The 20,037-nt window shown below is 38.7% G+C and overlaps 2 protein-coding genes across 2 annotated transcripts; both read left to right on the forward strand.

The window, feature by feature from the left end:
• Nucleotides 1-809: 809 nt before the first annotated feature.
• On the forward strand, nucleotides 810-8,873 carry mreg (melanoregulin). Its single transcript, XM_020926521.2, has 6 exons — nucleotides 810-1,109; nucleotides 1,917-2,173; nucleotides 2,721-2,883; nucleotides 3,572-3,662; nucleotides 4,398-4,564; nucleotides 6,841-8,873. The coding sequence occupies exons 2-6, from the start codon at nucleotides 2,079-2,081 to the stop codon at nucleotides 7,039-7,041; spliced, it is 717 nt and encodes a 238-aa protein (XP_020782180.1). The 5' UTR covers nucleotides 810-1,109; nucleotides 1,917-2,078; the 3' UTR covers nucleotides 7,042-8,873.
• A 1,604-nt stretch (nucleotides 8,874-10,477) lies between these two features.
• On the forward strand, nucleotides 10,478-19,191 carry LOC110161717 (toll-like receptor 13). Its single transcript, XM_020926532.2, has 4 exons — nucleotides 10,478-11,175; nucleotides 13,612-16,134; nucleotides 17,453-17,570; nucleotides 18,743-19,191. The coding sequence occupies exons 2-4, from the start codon at nucleotides 13,638-13,640 to the stop codon at nucleotides 18,981-18,983; spliced, it is 2,856 nt and encodes a 951-aa protein (XP_020782191.1). The 5' UTR covers nucleotides 10,478-11,175; nucleotides 13,612-13,637; the 3' UTR covers nucleotides 18,984-19,191.
• Nucleotides 19,192-20,037: the final 846 nt, after the last annotated feature.

Genomic DNA, 20,037 nt, shown 5'->3' on the forward strand with positions numbered 1-20,037 from the left:
GTGTACAATATTTTATTTCACAAATTTTCAAGGGCCTATATCAGGGGTCTACCAGTAGCTCTCCACCTCCTTCCAAGTAGCTCGCCAAGGGATTTCTGAATGTATTGTGCTGAATAAGTTAAATCTGATTAATTACCAATGTTAATGTATTATTTTCATGTCTAACTTTGTGCACTGATAAATGGATAATGGTTTATGTTTTAGAGGCATCTGACTGTTCCGCGTCTAAGGTTTGCCAAGGCTCTTATATACTTTGTTTCTTTGCGACTGCTAAAATTGGTAGCTCTCTGACATTTTCGTTTTGTAAAAGTAGCTCACTGGAGGAAAAACGTTGGAGACCCCTGACCTATATTGTGATATTTTTATCTGTTATAATGTTTTCTCATCAAAAACCATACCTGGAGTTGTGTTTTGTTTCATTCAAATCCTATGTATTTAGGCTGAGTTCTTCACTCCAACGGAAAACTCTGTTCCACTTTGTGATGTCATGTGGCCATACAGGAAGTGCTCCACTGTGCTTTTAAACTACATACACCTTTACTAGAATCAGCTGGACCATTTCAGCCCTTGAACTGCCACGCTCTACTGAACTAAAGGTAAAAGGAAGGTAGGGAAACGACCACTTCATGACATCACAAGGTGGATCAGAGCATTTTGAGTTTTGGACATGTTTACAGACTTATAATAAAGGCTTACTCAAACGTGTGGATGAAACTTAACACAACTCTAGATATGTTTCTGAAGATGTTTTAAAGGTCACAACCATTTTGCTTCATATAGGACCTTTAAACTATCTTCTAAATCAGTGCATTCATGAGGACAGATGAAGTGTGTTTAACGTTACTGTTCGGAGAGGGGACGTCCTGGAGGCAAAACACCAAACGCACAGAGGAGCTGCTGGCCTCATGTGATAAGACTGTGACTGTCTCCTGAGCGCTGGGGGTGTGAAGGCTCCACCAGAGGAGAAGAAGAAGGTCCTCACTGCTCCCAAAGCCAAAGACGAGGGCTGGAGCTGAAGATCTCAGCTGGACATACTGTGTGAGGAGACCCGATACCGGATAATATTACTGTGTGTGGTGATCGCAAAAGCAATGGGGAGCTGGAAATAGGTTTGGTTTATTTATTATTTTATTGTTGTTTATTTTGTGTGTTTTTGCAGATGTTAAGCTCAAGTTGTGGTAATGGTTTAATTGTTGTTTATGAGGGTGGAACAATTTAGGAAACGCATTCAATTAGATTCAATAGATTTGCGATTTATGTTTTAATGATGGCGTTCTGTTCTAAGTCCATATTTTATACGCTTCCAGAAGAATTAACAAAAAGACTGAAATATGAACTGACAAACTAATACAGGAAAAACGGACCTAAACTGAAGAAATTAGCAGTTTTTACAGATAAGACAGGATCTTTTTTTATTTGTGGAGGAAATTACAGTACTTAAAAAAATCGCAGCCTTTACAGTCTCCCAATTGTGTCCATTCAAATTATGATTTTGATTTGACTGTGATCGATCTTGCAGTAGCTCGAGTACATGGTAAGTTAGACTGTATGACACTCCAATAATGTGAATCAATCATTTCAATAGAATGGACTTTGTTACAGTTTAACTGGCTTAGATTTATGGTAGTATATTACAAAAAGTCCTTTCTTAGTCCTGGTCGAGTCCCTGTGTAGCCTTTATTATTCCTCTGTTTTCGTTTAGGTTGAGGTCTTTGGTGGGATAAACATATTATATTGGTTTAGTCTTGGTTGAGTCCAGTTTTAATCCAGTTCTTTGGCGTGGTGCAGCTAGGACTATTTATCTGATTTATCTCAGGATATATCTCAGTTACCTTTAGTATTTTCAATTCAAACTTTTAATCATTTGGAATGTTTTCATTCAGTCAGCAATAATATTTCTCCATCTCTGTCTCCAGGCCTCCAAACCATCAAAATCTCCACGGTGGACCTTCTAGACCTACCCCACCTTCTCAGGCAGCTATCCACCAACGTTTTGCAAAAAGAAGGTTCAATCCAAGACCTGAACCCTGGAACCATCTGTGATTTTGTGTACCTCTTTTTGGTTTGACTGTTTTTAGATGGGGTCAGCGTTTGGGAGGTTCTGTATGCAGTTCTTTTGCTGCTGCTGCGTCGCAGACGAGGAGGATGAGGACGAAAAGGAGCCACTGCTGCCGTAAGTGAAAATAATTAAGATAAATAGTTAAAAATAGTTTCTTCATGTCAAGATAACAATTCAAAATTATAATTATTATTATTTATGTGAATTTATAATAATAATAATTTCTTTTGAATTACACAATATAGTCTAACATTCAATAAAGGTGCACTGTGTCACTGGATCATCTGCCACCTGCTGTCTCTATGGAAATGTTATTGGTTTGCCTGAAATATTCCACACAAAGTTATAGGTTAGATCTGTGGAGAGGCAGCCTCACTGAATGCATGTTTTTCAAGGTATTATTTTTTTCTAACTAATTATACACTGGCTATTAAATGAATGCAAAACAGTATCATACAGTGGAACATTACAGTAAAGCAATAACATCGCCATGGAGACAAGCGTAACCCTACCTACAGAAGTTACCCTTTAATTTACTCTAATTAAGACCAAAATCCATTGACATGAGTTCATTCTGAATACTACAAAAATATAAATCTATATCCCAAATATACCTTGTTTAGATTTGACAGTAATGTTGTAATTTTGTTTTCTCGGATAGGCCTGACCCACTGGAGTATTTTAACCGTGAAGTGCAGAAGCGCAGAGACGAGGAAACCAACCTGTGGAGCACCCCAGGAGACCCCAGCCACTCTGAGAGGGACGATGACCGGACCCTGTACACCCTGATCCAGGCACGCAACAAGACACGCATGGGCTCTACGGTAAGACGGATTCATTGTGCAATAGTAGATAACAAAGATAGAGACACTTTATTGATCCCAAAATCAGAAATTCAAGTTTTGCTGCAGCAAACTGTTGCAGTTGCTGGTGTTTCAGTTGGTGATGAAATGTTCTATCCCCCCAAAGTATTTCCTCTGGAAGGTCTTCTGCCACATTTGTTTCAAAAGTTTTAAAAGTCTGTAGCGTCTCAAATGTCCGTAGCCAGCTCCTTAGCTAACCTCTTGAATGGATTTGAGAAAAACAAACAGTTCATTTCACACAATCCAACCATCTCTTACTTGTGTCCTTTGAACTGCACATGCTGCTCTTCTAGTTGGTTAAAATCTCATGATATGGTGTTAAAGGTCCAAAATCTAAAAGTTTCAAAAAGTGCTCAGTGTGTGAGACAGGTAGCTACAAAAGCAGCACTAAAGATAAATAGACAGACAGATAGACAGATTTTATTTGTCCCTGTGGCATTCACTGCCAGTTGAAATACTGACTAAGGACAATGGCATCTGAGGGAACTGAGAGAACTTTGCCTTTAAAGTCTCCATGTTTTGGAATGTGTGAAACAAGCTTTGTAGGTCAACAATAAACCCACTATTCTTCCTCTTTGGTTTATATGAGCCTATAAAAACTGTAATAATAAGTTAAAGTGATAACAACACACTTTGTTTTCTTCTTTAGGGTTACAGACGTTTAAGTGTGGACATTGAAGCCATGAGAGACACACGGCGAGAAGTACGAGACAAGTGGAAGACCATACTGGAGAACTTGGGTGAGTAAAACCAGATCTAATATAGATTAAAGGACATTTGACTGGTTAGACAGGAGCAAATATGACATAGAGGTGATTCTATAACTGTTATCTAGCAAACATAATGTGATGACACTAATGAAAACACATGACAACACCTTTTTTGTTAAATCAATGTTTAATCTATCAATAAAAAATAAACATAAATTGTCACTGCATTTGGGAAGGAATTGTCAGTTTTTGATGACATAGAGGTATACTGCTACTTCCACTTAACTAATGTAAAAACCAACAAACCAAAAGTAATAATAAAAAAAAAACATGAAAACCTGTATTTGTGTGTTTTTTTTTTTTTCATTCTCACATGTTCTTCTCAGAAAACCACCTTGTGATGTCATCTGCCAATACAGAAAGTGCTCTACTGTGTTTTTAAACTCTATAAACCTTCACTAGATTTAGATCATTTCAGCCCTGGAATTGCCAGTTTAGGGAACTAAAGATAAAAATTACACTTTAACTTGGAAAACTACTGCTTCATGACATCACAAGGTGGAACAGAGCATTTTGAGCTTTGGAGATGTAGACAGAGTAATAATAAAGGATTAGTCAAACGTGTGAATGAAACAAAACACAACTCCAGGTCTGTTTTTGAGGAGGAAACAACTTTATAACTTGGCTTAAAGCTGACAGGAGTCAATTTTGTGTGATATAGGAGCTTTAAAAACAGAATTATATTGTCTTTGTTTGTGTCTCCAGGTTTCATGGCGGAGGCTGACTCTCTCCTGAACGTCTCTGCCGGAGCGTCTCAGGACCGCATGAGGAACGCGGCGGCGGCTCGGTCAATGCTCAACATGCTCCACACCGAGACGTCCATCTTCAACAGCAGCAAGGACCCCCCACCAGAGAGATACCTCTTCATCCTGGTGAGACTCACAGACTGTTTATCAGAGCAGAGAACCGGGGACATGTGTGGGCTGAACGCTCAGGTGAAGGACAATGAGTTAAAGGGGCACTGTGTAACTTTTCTGCTACAGGTTCCGCCACCTGCTTGACTCCATGTTGTTTTTTTCATTAATGTTCAACAGTATGGTATATAATTTAACTCTCCATGGAGATACGCAGGCCACATCACCAGGCCAAGTTACAGGTCAGATCTGTGGAGAAGTGGGCATCAATTCATGCATCTATTTGTAGTGGTTTTGAGAAATAGAAACACCTCTAAATGACATATTTGTTTAATCTGGAACTTCCCGGATAAAGCAATAACATCACTATAGAGGCAAGCAATGGCAGACCCTCCACCAGAAAAGTTACACAGTGCACCTTTAAGTAGCTATCACCATCAGTTATTGTTGTTATCAATCATTTTAACTTTATGGACAAGTTTCAGAGTGATGAGAAACCAAGACTGTTGCAATGGAGCCAAACAGTGACTGCTCCCTCCTGGTTCTGGAAGTAAATTTCCCATTCATTTTTCCCATAGACTTTCTGAAAAATGTATATTAAAAGTTTAACAGCTTTCTCTGGGCTTCTTCATATTCATCTGTGGTAATGAATGACCACAAGACCTATATTTAGTTATATTATAGTTAAGTTTTTAATGTTATTTTAACTGAAAGCTACCACATTATTGGTCTTAGTTATCACATAGCTGGTTGGCCTCTGTCGTACCTTTAAACTCTTAAAATCTTTCAAAAAAATCTATGGGAAATTTACTTCTGGAACCACAGCAGGCTTTGAAGTGGACGGGACTGTTGAGCTCCATAGCGCTTAACAATTTAAAACAAAAGCCTTCTAAATGTTGCATAATATATAGTATTCTGCCCTACAAAGGCAAAAGACTTTAACTTGCCAGAATGTGAAACTGAGAAAAATTACTTCAAAGTTTCTGTTTTGTCCAGTCAAAAGTATAATAGGTAGGGCTCCCAGAATTTGACCACTAATTGCTATAATAAAGAAATATTTGTGTGTGAAAAATATTGAGCTCAAAGCTGACCTTTGACTCTTATTTCCTCACCAAGATCTAATCATCATGGTGTTTGTTTGAAATGATATAGATTTGGATTTCCTATTTAGTGCTGATCAGGATCGTGCGGCGACACTTACACAGTTAAACAGTTTGACACACAAGTGACTTTGCAGTATAGTATGTGCAGTATGAATAAATACACCAAATATTTTCACATTAAAGATCATTTAAGTATAATTGAATACAAAGATATATTTATTTAACGTGCTAAGACCCGGTGCCAAGGCCACAACAAAAAGAAGGAGGCAAGAGGTTGGATTTTAAAATAAAATATATTTATGAACTAAATCACAAACAAAACACTGTTCATGATAAAAAGGCAGAATACAGGAACTGCCACATAAGGGTCAAAGGGTCCATTTTGAGCTCAATATTTTTCACAGCATTTATTCACATGATAAAAGGGGTTTCAAATACCCCCAAAATGACATTAACTCATTTTTGACCAAACATGATTTTACGCCGTTCTGCCTTTGTAGGGCAGTGTTTTGAAAGTACTGTACTGGACTAGATTTATGGTGCTAGACATGTTTACCCTAGTTTCATTTTCTCATCAGTCACACAAACGTCTCCTGGAGCCACAGACCAACACACAGCTTGTATTCACTCATGCATGTGTCCTATAGAAACTCAACCCTCCAAACCACAACCACCACAGAGCAGATTTATACAGAGAAAATGAGTGAAACACTGTACCCAATGGCAAAACAACAGGATACAATGGTGGAACAGTAACTGAACTATCAACCTACTGGTTAGAGGGTGAATGGTGCAACAGCCTTCACATCAGTTTTAATTTAATTTATTTGTTTTTTTCATATTTTACTTGAGTTCTACTATGATCATTAGGCTATCTGTGGTCTAATATTCTCATGAAATCAACCTACAATAAGGCTTTTGTTCAAATAAGAAGCATTATTGTCTTGTCTCCACATCTCTCTCTTGCTCTCTCTATCTTTCTATCTCTTCGCCCCCTTTCTGACCCTCCCTTCTCTCTCTCAAACTCTCTCCATCTCTCTCCGTCCCATCCCTCATCCCTTCCCTTCTTCTCTCACTCTTCTTGTCTCATCCTCTTCCTCTCCTTCCCCTTTTATCTTCCTCTCTCCATTTCTTTCTCTCCCTCCCCATTTCTCTCCCTCTTCCCCTCTTCCCCTCTCTCCTTCTCTCCAGGATCGCCTCATATACTTGGACATAGCGGAGGATTTTGTAGCCAAGGCCAAACGTTTCTACCCCCCCAAAGACGACGACGACTCAGACGAGGACCCCACAGGGCTGGGGATCAACCTGCCGCTGCTGCTGGCGCGTGTTGAGGCCATGAACGGAGCTCATGACGATGATGAAGATGAGAGCGACGCCAGTGACAGATCCTAAAGCCGCAGTACATCACACTGACACTAGGGGGCAGTGGTTTACAAGCTAGAACACTACATGAGTTTGTGCATAACTAGGCCTACAAGTTTTCTGCAGTTTAAAATGGAAATTACATTTACCACACATCTTTTCTATATAAAGGTGTATTATGTAACATTTCTGGTGGAGGGTCTGCTACCTGCTTGTTTCCTGAGAACTGTATTGCTTCTCCTGGAAAGTTCCACAGTATTGCTTTTTACCTTTCTTCTACTAAAGTGTTTTTGTTGCTGAAAAAAATCCCGGAAAACATGCATTGTTTCTGTGAGCAGGGTTGCCTCTTTACAGATCTGATCTGTAACTTGGCCTCGTGGCGTCACCAGCTTGTGTCTATGAAAATAGAGAAATTTAATGCCATACTGTGAAACATTCTATGCAAAGCAGTGACATTTCCAAGTCGCTGGGGAACCCAACACCAGAAATGCACCTTTAATGGTCCTATATTAAGCAAAATGTACTCCTGTGAGCTGTAAGTCATGTTATAATGTTGTTACCTCATCAAAAACATCATTCACACATGTCTGAGTAATCCTCTATTATTAGACTGTCTGCATCTCCAAAGCTCAAATTCCACCTTATGATGTCATGAAGCAGGAGTTTTCAAGATAACAGCTACCTTTATTTCCGAGACAATTCATCCAATCATCCAAATGATTCTACTGTAAGTACACTACCTGTCAAAAGTTTTAGAACACCACACCTTTTCCAGTTTTTTACTCTTTACCGTTTACTGTTGACCAAAATATATTCTAAACTTTTGATTCATGAAAGTGTCCACCTTTGGCAGATATAAGAGCTGAACACACTCGTGGCTCGTTCTTTTTACAATAGAAATCAAATATTCTTCACTAAGTTCTCCCCAAGTCTGTTGCAGAAGTTTCCATAAATGCGTGGCTCTTGTAGGTTGCTTAGTTTTCACTCTTCTGTCCAGTTCATCCCAAAACCAGCTCAGCAGTTCAAGGGGTTTAAGTCTGGAGACTGTGCTGGGCACTTCATGTTTTGAAGATCACTATCTTGTTCTTTTTTCCTGAGGTAGTTTTTTCAGAGCTTGGACTTGTGTTTTGTTATCTTTTTTTTTTTTCTTAACCTCTGGCTGTTCAGTATTTACCATTGTACCATTTAAATCTCTTCATTGGACTTGCACAACTTGAACTGCAATAAATAACTGGAAAAAATTAGGGTGTTCTAAAACTTTTGACTGGAAGTGTATATGGAGTTTAAAAACCACAGTGGAGCACTTTCTGTTTTACCAACTGACATCACAAGGTGGAACAAGTAGAATGAACTTTTTTTTTGTTTGTTTGTAAATATGCAGGATTTATGTGTTAAACATGTGTGAATGAAACAAAACAGAACTCCAGGTATGTTTTTGATGACTAAACATTATTACATAGATTGGAAAATATTGTAATAGATGCCCTCGTCCTGGTCAAAATCAGGTGTTAACCAACATACATTTGATCATAGAAAACATGCTGACTTGTACAGTATTTTCTGTCTCTTTTTGTGAACCTGGAGGGCAGTTCTGTTCATTTTGTCCTATGATTATCAGCCCTTACTGCAGCAGAATCACATGATCGGGAGTAAGCATCCATAAATATCCCATATTTCTCTTAAAAGCCCCCTTCACTTTGCTTAAGAATACAAGTCAGTGGCATTAGGCAGTGGAGGTGTACAGGAAGTCATGTAAGTGGTGCATCTGGGAAGTAGTGTAAAGGTTGTCTATAGGATAACTCAGTTGTGTGCTCTGTGTGTATGTGTTTAATGCTGAAATAAAGTTGTAGCCTAAAGCGCAAGTGCAGAAAGACTTTGGTCACTTCTGGTATTTTTCCAATTCAAATACCATAAAAAGATAAATTTATACAAGGTACTCTATGTAACTTTCTGGAGGTGGCACATCTTCTGCTTGCCTTCATGGAAATAAAAAGTTAAAACTACACGTAAAACAGTGAGTGGTCAAAACTGTCAGATATGAAGGCAAGGTAAGTTTATTTGTATAGCACAATTTGTACACAAAGTGATTCAAAGTGCTTTACAGAATAAGAAAGACATTAAATTAAAACACAAATAATCATAAAATTAACATTAAAAGAGACGAGTGTGGAATAAAAATGTTAAAACAGTCATCTGCAGCTAAACAGAAGTGTTTTGAGCCTGGATTTAAACATAGTCAAAGCAGAGGTCTGTCTCACATGTTCAGGAAGACTGTTCCAGGTTTTAGCAGAAACTCTGTCTCCTCATGTTTAGTGCTGATTCTGGGCACCAGTCAGGACCAAGCAGCAGTGTTCTGGATGTACTGCAGCTCTCTAACTGAGCAAGCCGTTACAGTAGTTTAATTTACTGGAGACAAATGCATGGATAAGTCTCTCCATGTCTGGTATACAGTATACTTTTGATTTTTGCTCTGTTTTTTAGATGGTTAAATGTTAAATGTTGGATGTTAAATGTTATTGATTTGATGTGGACTGTTAAAGTTCAAGTCTGAGTCCATTACTCCTAGATTTCTTGCCTGATTTGAAGGTTTTAGAGCGAGAGACTGGAGGTAACTTCTGACACTGTCTCTTTGTTTCTGTGGACCAAATACTATCACTTCTGTCTTATCTGAGATTAGCTGGAGAAAGTTGTTTTACGTTTTAGTTGTTTTGCATTTTCAAGAAGACTCCAGCACACTGACTCACTCTTGGTTTTCGTTTATTAATATAACGTTTCAGTCCCTCTGACCTTCATCAGGAATGTGGATATACCTGTGCCTGTGTCCAACACGCCTGTCAGGTGTGCAGAGTCTACACAGAAAAGAAAGTTGTTTTGGATCCACACACTGATCTGTTAGATGCAGTGGCAGAGTGAATCCATTGGTCCATATTGACCTGCTATCAGTGAGACATAGATGTGAGTGTCGTCTGCATATTTGTAGTAGGCCACATTATTGCTGCGTATTAATAGGCTTAATGGCAGCGTGTAGATATTGAACAAAAGAGGGCCCAGGATCAACCCCTGGGGCATCCCACAGGTCAGGGCCACGTGATCTGAGACACCATTTCCATTTCCGTTTCCATTTTCAACAAACTACTGGATAGAACTTGAACCGGTTTAGTGCAATACCAGAGATGCCCACCCAGTCCTCTAGTCTCTGTAAGAGGATCCCATGATCGACAGTGTCAAAAGAAGCACTAAGATCTAACAGGATCAAGGAGTTTTCGCCTGCATCAGTGTTCAGGCGGATGTCATAGATAGATACATAGATAGATAATACTTTATAATCCCGAAAGAATTTATTTTTTTAGGCAGCAACAATACATAATAATAATAATAATAATAATAATAATAATAATAATAATAATAATAATATCAGTAATTCAATTCATTCATTTGTAATGAAAACAAACTAAACCTACTCTTAAAAAATAATCTATTAAAATAAAGTATGAGAAGACCAGATGAACCTCACTGGACTACTACATTGAGTCATGGACAACAGTGTATCAAGGAATTCCAGAAATTAAACTGGAATCGAAAAGGGCATGTTTCTGAAACCATCTCAGATACAATCTGCACAACTAGGACAAGTGAATTCTACTATCCAGCCTGAACCTAAAGAATCTGACCACTCCAAAAGACCACTAGTGAGCAGTCGAAATGGTCAAGTATGAAAGCAAACTAAATGTTGGTCTGAAAAAAGACCATATAACATAAATCAACAAAAATACACACTTAAAACCATTGCCTAAAGATAACAAGATGTCTTAAACGTACACTGTGCAAGTTTTCTGGTGGCGGGTCCACTACGTACTTGGTAGCTTGTAATTCTAAAAACTAGTGTCCAGCAAGCATACCAGAAAACAGACAAAAGGGAGCGTTCAAAAAAGAAGGGAAGAAAAGCTCATTGTCAATATTTTCCTATTTATAGATTTCTTGCGTATAGAGGAAAGTGTGTGTCACTTCCTCACTAAAACTAAATCTATTTGAAGAGTTTCAATTTCAATAGACCATTCAAAATGCATTTGAGGTGAGAAGAGATCACAGCTGATCAGAGCCGACAAGTTTATACTTCTAGACCCAGAGCCAGAACCACATGCATCTCAAACCTCAGCAGCAACAGTAAGTTGTATTATCCTTATTTATGTGAGTGTGACCACCTCAAATCAGAAGAATGAAGGGACAAGTTGTTGTATTTGGTCGGATATATAAAGGTGTACTCATAGAAGTTTGAGCTCATAGAACTGTAATAACCATATAATATGCAGTTTTTACCACACTGTAAACCCAAACAATTTAGCAATAATAAAAAAACTGAGGTGAGTCTATAGTCTTATGTTTTTAATTACTGTAAATAAAAAAAGTGTGTAAATATCACACAATATTTTTGATTGTATTGCAAAAAAACAAACAAACAAACAAACAAAAAACATAAAGGTGCACTGTGTAACTTTTCAGGTGCCACTGCTTGTCTCCACGATAGATAGTTAAATTAAATGCCATACTGGAGAATATTCTAGGAAAAAGCAACGTGGAGCAGGTGGCAGACCTGCTACCAGAAAGTACACAGTGTACCGTTAATAAAATCTTTTAAGGAATGTGAATTTTTTATTTTATTTTATTTTTTTAATTGATACTAAAGATTTTATGCAGTCATAAATCATACAGAGAATGTAATATCAATAGGTGCAACCCAGAAAGTGAATACAATGTTGATAACTTTGTAAGAAAACACAAATAGTATCATTTTGTCATTGTAAATCTCACTCTTTTGTTGAATTCAAGACACCAGTGAAAGATGGGACATTCTCTAAATAAGTTGGAAGAGAGACAGGGGCTTATGTGGCCATGCAGGACCATCAAAAGAGTCAGACGTGGTCACCCTATTGATGCTTTGCAGCTCATGTCATCAACATTCTGAGGGGGTGTAAAGCTAACTGAAAGCACTACTCTGTTAGAAGCTCTGTTACTTTAGTGAGACTTTTTATCTTTATTTTAACATAATCTGACCAGAAAGAGGTTGTAGCTGGACTGGACCTGGAATGGACGGTGAGCCAGGCACAGGACCTTCTTGCTGTGAGACATGGGGGCTGATCACAATGCCCTTGTGAAGAGCGTACCTTGCATTGTTACTCTATGTTCATGTTTGAGAACCCCTCCACCAGAAAATTTGAGTGAACAGAAAGAGCCAGGGGTATAGTGGGTGTGGTACACGGGGGTACGCCCTCCACCCACTTCTCCCGATGTGAGATATAAATGTCAAACCAGAGCTATTGCCAAAGGTGAAAACAACCTGCATAGGCTCATTATGTCTCCAATACAGTCCTATAGTGACCTGTGACATGAGGGGACCAGGGCTGAACCAAGACTGAACCAGGACTAAACACGTCCCCCACGGTGCTAAGTGCAGCCGTCCCCCGATCAGGTTTGCAGACACCCTTCTTCGCCGGCTCAAGGTGGTTTAGTCCTTGTTTAGTCCTGGATTAGTCCTATTTTAGTCCTGGTTCAGTTCTCGTTTAGTCCCTGGTTTAGTCCTGTTTTAATCACTAGTTTAGTCACTGGTTTAGTCCTGTTTTAATCACTAGTTTAGTCACTGGTTTAGTCCTGTTTTAATCACTGATTTAGTCACTGGTTTAGTCCTGTTTTAGTCCTGGTTTAGTCCTGTTTTAGTCCTGGTTCAGTCCTGGTTTAGTCCTCGTTTAGTCCTGGTATAATCCTGGTTCAGTTCTTGTTTAGTCTCTGGTTTAGTCCTGTTTTAGTCACTGGTTTAGTCCTGTTTTAGTCCTGGTTCAGTCCTGGTTTAGTCCTGGTTTAGTCCTGGTTTAGTCCAGTTTTAGTCACTGTTTTAGTCCTGTTTTAGTCCTGGTTTAGTCCTGGTTTAGTCCTGGTTCAGTCCTGGTTCAGTTCTCGTTTAGTCCCTGGTTTAGTCCTGTTTTAGTCACTGGTTTAGTCCTGTTTTAGTCCTGGTTTAGTCCTGGTGTAGTCCTGGTTCAGTCCTGGGCACATGTGTTGTGGCCTATGATTTATGTTCTTTAGGTGATTATGAATGTCGTTAATGTTAATAACATGATTCTGCATCGTTTTGAGTAAAAAATAAATAAATAAATCATCACATTGATGACGTCATGCATCACGTACCCCCACTTAAAAAATCCCCACTACACCAGTGGAGTGAACCTTTAAGAAAGCTTTAAGAAAACATCGCACAACAGTAGATTTTAGGAACCTTCGGAAGTTTCCGGAGAAGCAGTTGTTGCAGTATTATTCTGACTAGTTGTCTTAAGCAGAAGGAAGCTTTTGTTCTCACTTCCTCACAAAACAGACAAGAGTTTTAAGTTCAACTGACTGTATGTAATGTATTTGAGGTGCATTTCAGCTCTATAATGTTTCCATGATGATAAATCTAGATTGTAATAATTGACAGGTCTTCAAACTTTCTTAATTAAAGATTTGTTTGTCTTTCCAAAATATACTTACTATATACTATATTATATACTATACTAATCCAAGAGAAAGTACTATGTGCAGAGATTTCACTTCTCTTTCTCTAAATTCCAGGAGTCAAAGTGGCACTTCCTCAAGAAATGAAGAAAACAAAACATGTGGGGTTTGCCTTAAGAGACCTGATGATCTTTCTGCTCCTGTGTAACTGTGTCCTTTTAACTGAAGGATTTAGCGTCAAGAAGTGTTACATTTATAAAGACAGAGCCGATTGCTCCAAACAGAAACTCACCAACATTCCCACAGACATCCCTCTTTCTGTAAAGAGCATTGATCTGAGCCAAAACCGTTTTACGAGTATACAAGTATTAAACTTTACAAATTTCCCCAATTTAACAACACTTGACTTGAAACGGAACTTCATTTTGAATATTGGCAAACGTACATTTTCTCAGTTACCTTCCCTAAGTGTGCTAATATTGAACACCAATAAAATTGTCCACCTTGAAGATTATGTATTTGATGGTTTGCCCAAACTCACACAGTTACTTCTGGGCTTTAATCGTATTCAAACAGTAGCACCAAATACCTTCAGATCCCTGAGCAGCCTCAAGATCCTTGAACTGTCCAAGAATCAACTGCAAACTATTGAACTCTTCCATGCTGCTTTACAGCACATGCCACAGCTGAAAAACCTGCAGATTCGAAACAACAGAATAAAAACTTTCATTTCAAAAGATTTAACAAACACCTCGATCAACATTACATACCTTGACTTGTCTGAAAACCCACTTGAGAAGTTTGTGGTTACAGACGCTGTCTTTCCCAAACTCTCCCGTCTGAACCTTGGACGTCCAACTGCAAAGCTCCACCTGACCTGGGCCGTGCAGAGCCAGACTGTGTTAGAGAATGTGACCATTCTGGAGCTCAGTGAGGTTCGACTGGCCTCTGGTGATGAATGGAAAAGACTGTTTTCATCATTTAACTCCTTGATTTTCCTTAAGTTAAACTCAATGAAATACAAACTCACTAGCCTTATGAACATGTCCTGTTCCATGCCCACTGTGTCAAAGCTGCAGCTGCAGAGCAACAAACTCACCTTCATCAGCTCATCTTTTTTCCAAAAGTGCCATAATGTAACTGACATTGATCTGGAGGATAACAAAATAACACACATTGAAAATGGCTCTTTTAACATTCTGAAACTCTTAGAAGTCTTGAGCATAAAACGTAACAGGCTCCAGACTGTCCCATTTGCAACAAGAAATCTGTATTCACTTCGGAAACTCGATCTTAGCTTCAACTTAATCAGAACACTGGAGTGTCAGGATTTTGCTAAACTGACAAATTTAGTGCAACTGAATCTGCAGTGGAACAGCCTAACAGCTCTAAATAAATGCTCTTTCAACACTCTGTCAAAGTTAGAAGTTTTGAAACTACAAGGAAATTCAATGACCAAACTCGGAGGTGCATTTACAAAAAACTTGCCCAGTTTAAAAGTCCTCCTCTTAAATAACAATAAACTGACTGCAATCGGTAAACATGAATTCAGGGGCTTGTTTTCACTTCTGAACCTCTCACTATTTGAAAATCAGATCGAAACTCTACATGAGAGCTGCTTCCATGGTCTGAAAAATTTGACATTTCTGCAGTTGCAAAAGAATAATCTCAGAAAGGAAGCACTGAGCAATAACTGTTTAAGAAAATTGGTGAAATTAACTAGATTGGATTTGTCAAATAATCACTTTAAATACTGGTCCAGCAAAAATTTGACAGTACCTCCGTTTATGAACTTGTCCAATTTAGAAACGTTATTATTTGGAGTTCAACGCTCCAAGGGCAAAGGCGTATTCCCTGCAAACTTCCTTCAGGGTCTGACAAAACTCTCAACTTTTATTTGCAATAACATCCAACTTTTATCTTTTCCCAATGACTCTTTCACTTACACACCTCATCTCACAAACCTGGACATCAGCGCCAATGATCTTCTGGACATTTCACCCAAGTTGTTCAGTCCAATACCAAAATTAGAGCATCTTAGAATTAATAGCATTAACCTTCATTCTCTAGAGTTCCTGATCAACTCCAACCTTACAAAGTTAAATGAACTCGAAGCAAGAAAAAATGCCTTTTCTGTCGTCAGTAAAGACGTCATCCGATCGTTACCAAGTCTGTCAGTGCTGGACCTAAAATATAACAAATTCACATGTGATTGTGACAACTCTTGGTTTGTGCAATGGATAAAAAACAATAGCCAAACTGAAGTGGTGGATGCTTACAATTTTACCTGCAGCTACCCACCAGAGTCTATGAACCAAAAACTTCTACATCTTAACACTCAGTCTTGCATTTTGGACGTTGGCTTCTTTTGTTTTATTTCCACCGCATTCACCAATATCCTGATCCTCGTGGTTACCTTCACCTACCATTTCAGCAGATTTCATCTTATCTATGCCTACTACATATTTTTGGCATGGCTTTTTGACTCCAAGAACAGACAGAAACGCGTAGAGGATCAGTACGATGCCTTTGTCTCTTATAATACCCACGATGAAGCCTGGGTTTACCGAGAACTGGTCCCCCATCTGGAGAAGGAGCAAGGTTGGAGGCTCTGCCTGCACCATCGTGACTTCCTCCCAGGTACATACATTACATTTGCACTCACAGAATACTAATGACTTTGCCTGTATTCAATAATATGTCTTCTCGCATGCTTGCTGCAAAGGCTGTAAGACTTAAGCATGAACTGAACTGTGCTTCCAATGGCAGTCTTGTCTTGATTCCTTTGACTTCCCTCTAAAAGGCACTATACCTGATCTGTGTCAGGGCAGTTTGAAGAGAGGAAGAGCCACAAGTGTCTCTCCTCTGTGTCCTGCAGCACAGAAAATGCCTTGTTCTTACTCTGCTCTGGTGTTTAGTTTGGTGATGAAATGATTAATTCTTTCATGCAGTTTCCTTTCGAAGGTCGTCTGCCACATTTGCTGTGAGATACAGAGTGAAAAGTCTGTAGCCTCTTAAATGTCCATAGATTGCTCTTTAGCTAACCTCTTGCACAGTCTCTATGGATAGTTCTTGACATTTATTTAATAGTTTATTTTTTTCCATTTTAGACAGGGACAGTGCACAATATACATTAACCTTAAGAGGAGAGATGCATTGTATCAGGCTGCAGCACCAGTGCTGATTTCCACTTGTACTCCCTGGGTTAATTGATTGATTGTATTTAATTGACCTCAGCTATCGTCTGTTCTTCTTGGAGACCTGTGTAGCATGTTTTGTTGCTGATTTGTGTCTTTTGAACTGTACATGCCACACTGCTTAGTTGGTTAAAATCCTATGATATTATGTTAAGACAGAGCTCACAAAACAAGAAGTTTCAAAAACTACTGAGTGTATGAGCCAGGTACCCGCAAACATAAGATAAAAAATAAAAATAGCATGCAAATAACACACTTCCTGATTCTTGAAACATAAAACAGTTTATGCAGCCTTTTGACCCCAAGAGGCTAGAGCTGCTTTTACAACAAAACTAATTTAGCTCTACATGGAAAAAACTGGCCAGCCACTTCAAGCCATTTTTGTAAATACACCAGCTGTCCTCCTCTGCTCATGCATCAAATGATTTACCACAGCATCACAACCAGTCACCTCAACATTTTCTTTTCTTTCTCTTTATCACTTTAACACTGTTTTAAGTGCATTATACTTACAGGTGCACTTTGTAACTTTTCTAGTACAGGGTCCGCCACCGGCTTGCTGATACTTTGCCTTTAATGTTCCACAGTATGACATTAAATGTATCTGTCATAGTCACATGTCAGATCTGTGCAGAGGTGAATTCAATTACAGCAAAAATGTGGATTTTTAAATGCAAGATAGATTAGTTTAATGCTATTCTGTGGATCATTCCAGTTGCTTAGTGAACTTTAATTTGACTGACTGGAGTTTCTGTCCACAGGGAAACCTATTGTGGAAAACATTGCTGATGCCATTTATGGAAGCAGGAAAACCATCTGTGTAATCAGCCAACGATATCTGCAGAGCGAATGGTGCTCCAAAGAGATGCAGCTGGCCAGGTACTGCACTTTCACACATGAGCAGATGTCTCTGTACTTAAACTGAATGTCCCATACACACATACAAAGTAAGTACAAACTGACTGTCTGTACCAGGGGTGTCAAACATACGCCCTTGGCTGATTTTCTACTAAAATATTTTAATGATATTTTCTATTAAAATATTGGTAATTTTCTGCGCCGCTTAACATAGCAGCGTCTCCATCACCTCTGTGCGTGGCCCCTCCCACCAGAGCAGCACAAATGAAGACTTGTCTCTTTCAAGCGCTCTTAAAGGACGATCGTTTTGACTGTTGACCATGACACCCTCATCAGCAAAATGTCCAACATGAGAAAAGTGGAGCCGAGTGCAGGATTTTCCAAGAAAAACTGACTTATTCCTATTTGCATACAAGTTCATGTTAAAACATTGTGTTGAAATTGCATTTTTCTTAAAGTTTCAGGTTCATAATATTATAATATTTTGTAAAAGAAAGAGTTCATCAATTAAAATAGATTTGCATTTTTCTGCACAAATATTTGAACTTATTGCTATTTTTGGGGTATATATGCCATGAGTTTTCTGATCTGGCCCCTTTGGGATCTTAGTAGGTTGGATACGGCCCCCGGACCAAAATGACAGCCCTGACCTATACCATTGTGTCACTGAGCAACATATTTGTCTGTCAAAGTCTAATTTGATTGTTGCATAAAAATGTGAAAGGGTGAATTTGAGTTCAACAGTTTGTTCAACTGTTGATGTCTCAAAATGTTGAAGTAACAGTGGCTCTTCATTTTTCTTCATCTGAAAATCAACTTGCTTATATATAAGTGTGGTGTTTGTGTGTGTGTGAATAATTGTTTGGTGTCTGAGGGGTTGTTGGTGTAGATTGGTTGCCACACCTCTGCTGCTTAGCCTCAGTGCAGCTGTGTCTTCAGTCTTAGCTTAACTCTTTCAAAGTGAATGAACACTGCAATGTAAAGATGCTTTGATGTAAAGCATGAACAAAGACTGTTTCATTAAAAATGGTTCAAGCTTAATATTTAATTGAAACCACAACTCCTAATCCTTAATTAACTTGATTCAATCCAAGGGAAGTTCAAGTTAACCACTCCACTGTCATGAGAATTAAGATATTTGATTAAAATAAGTCAAATATAATACTGATTTAGATTTTTTCTGTGCCCTGTAGTTTCCGTTTGTTCGATGAGAGAAAGGACGTGTTGATCCTCGTGTTTTTAGAGAACATCCCCTCAGCTCACCTGTCTCCTTATTACCGCATGAAGAAGATCCTGAAGAAGAGGACCTACCTGAGCTGGCCCCGGCGCTCCGAGCAGCACCTTCTGTTCTGGGAGAAACTACGGCAAGCCCTTGGGTCCACAAACACAGCTGAAGAAGACAGACTGCTCCTCACTGTCACCCAATTGACCTGAGACTGCTTTCAGTGACAATACAAAGCTTTGAAAATCATTTGTAAATAAAACAGATTAAGTTATAAGATGAATGAATGAAAAAGTAATGGCGTTAATACTCTTCTATTGAATATTTACTGTTGTCTGTACTTGCCGTTTGTCTGGTGGAAAGTTTGTCATCAGCTTGTCTGCATGAAGATGTTATTGCTTTGTTTGGAATGTTCCACATGTTACCATTAAACTTGTTTTGCATTTATTCAGCTAGATTTGTATTTTAATTGCTTAAAGATACAAGCATTATAACTATGACCAGGTTCTCCTCTCCACAGATCTGACCTGTAAATTAGGTTGGTGGCATGACCATTTTCTCCATTTGGCAATTTTCATCCTGGTATTTACAGCTATGGCTGGATTTCAGTAGTCAGCCTGGTGCCACCTAGTGCCTCCGCTCAATTTCATTTCTCTCCAGCGACTAGATCAGGAATCAGAATACACGAGACGATTCGCAAAAACCACGGAAGCGCGAGTTCAGGCACCAGCCAATCAGCGAAGAGCCATATATTCTGTGTTTACAACGATTCTCGAGATCGAGGATTTAAAGCTGGAACAAAGAGAATGTTTGGTAAATTTTATCAAGGGGAAAGACGTTATTGCCCTTTTTCCTACGGAATCTGGGAAAAGCTTAATATACCAGTTAGCCCCATTTGCTGCGCATTACAAGTGTCACAACCAAATAACAGCGACTGGTTAAATTAAAAAATGTACCTGTTGCGAGGTCAGACGATTTCTACAAAGTGAAACTGGCTGATGAATCAGGCTAGGATTTTAGATGAAATCACAGCATTCTATAGGCCAGTATTATTTAACACAGCTGGGGGGCAGCTAAAATAAATATTGTTCAAGTGCAGATTTTTGCTGTAATATAGAATGCTCTTGGGTCTAATCACAAATGGAAATGATCAGGTTTGATATTAGGGACTTTACCTTTTTTATATTTCATGGCAACATACAATATAAACAATAGGAAAAATTTGCTCTTGCCCCCCATCTGGAAGTAAGACATCATCACATTATA

Source organism: Boleophthalmus pectinirostris, unplaced genomic scaffold (genome assembly GCF_026225935.1).
Source record: "Boleophthalmus pectinirostris isolate CB_2022bp ecotype Guang Dong unplaced genomic scaffold, ASM2622593v1 HiC_scaffold_17, whole genome shotgun sequence".
Taxonomy (NCBI): domain Eukaryota; kingdom Metazoa; phylum Chordata; class Actinopteri; order Gobiiformes; family Gobiidae; genus Boleophthalmus; species Boleophthalmus pectinirostris.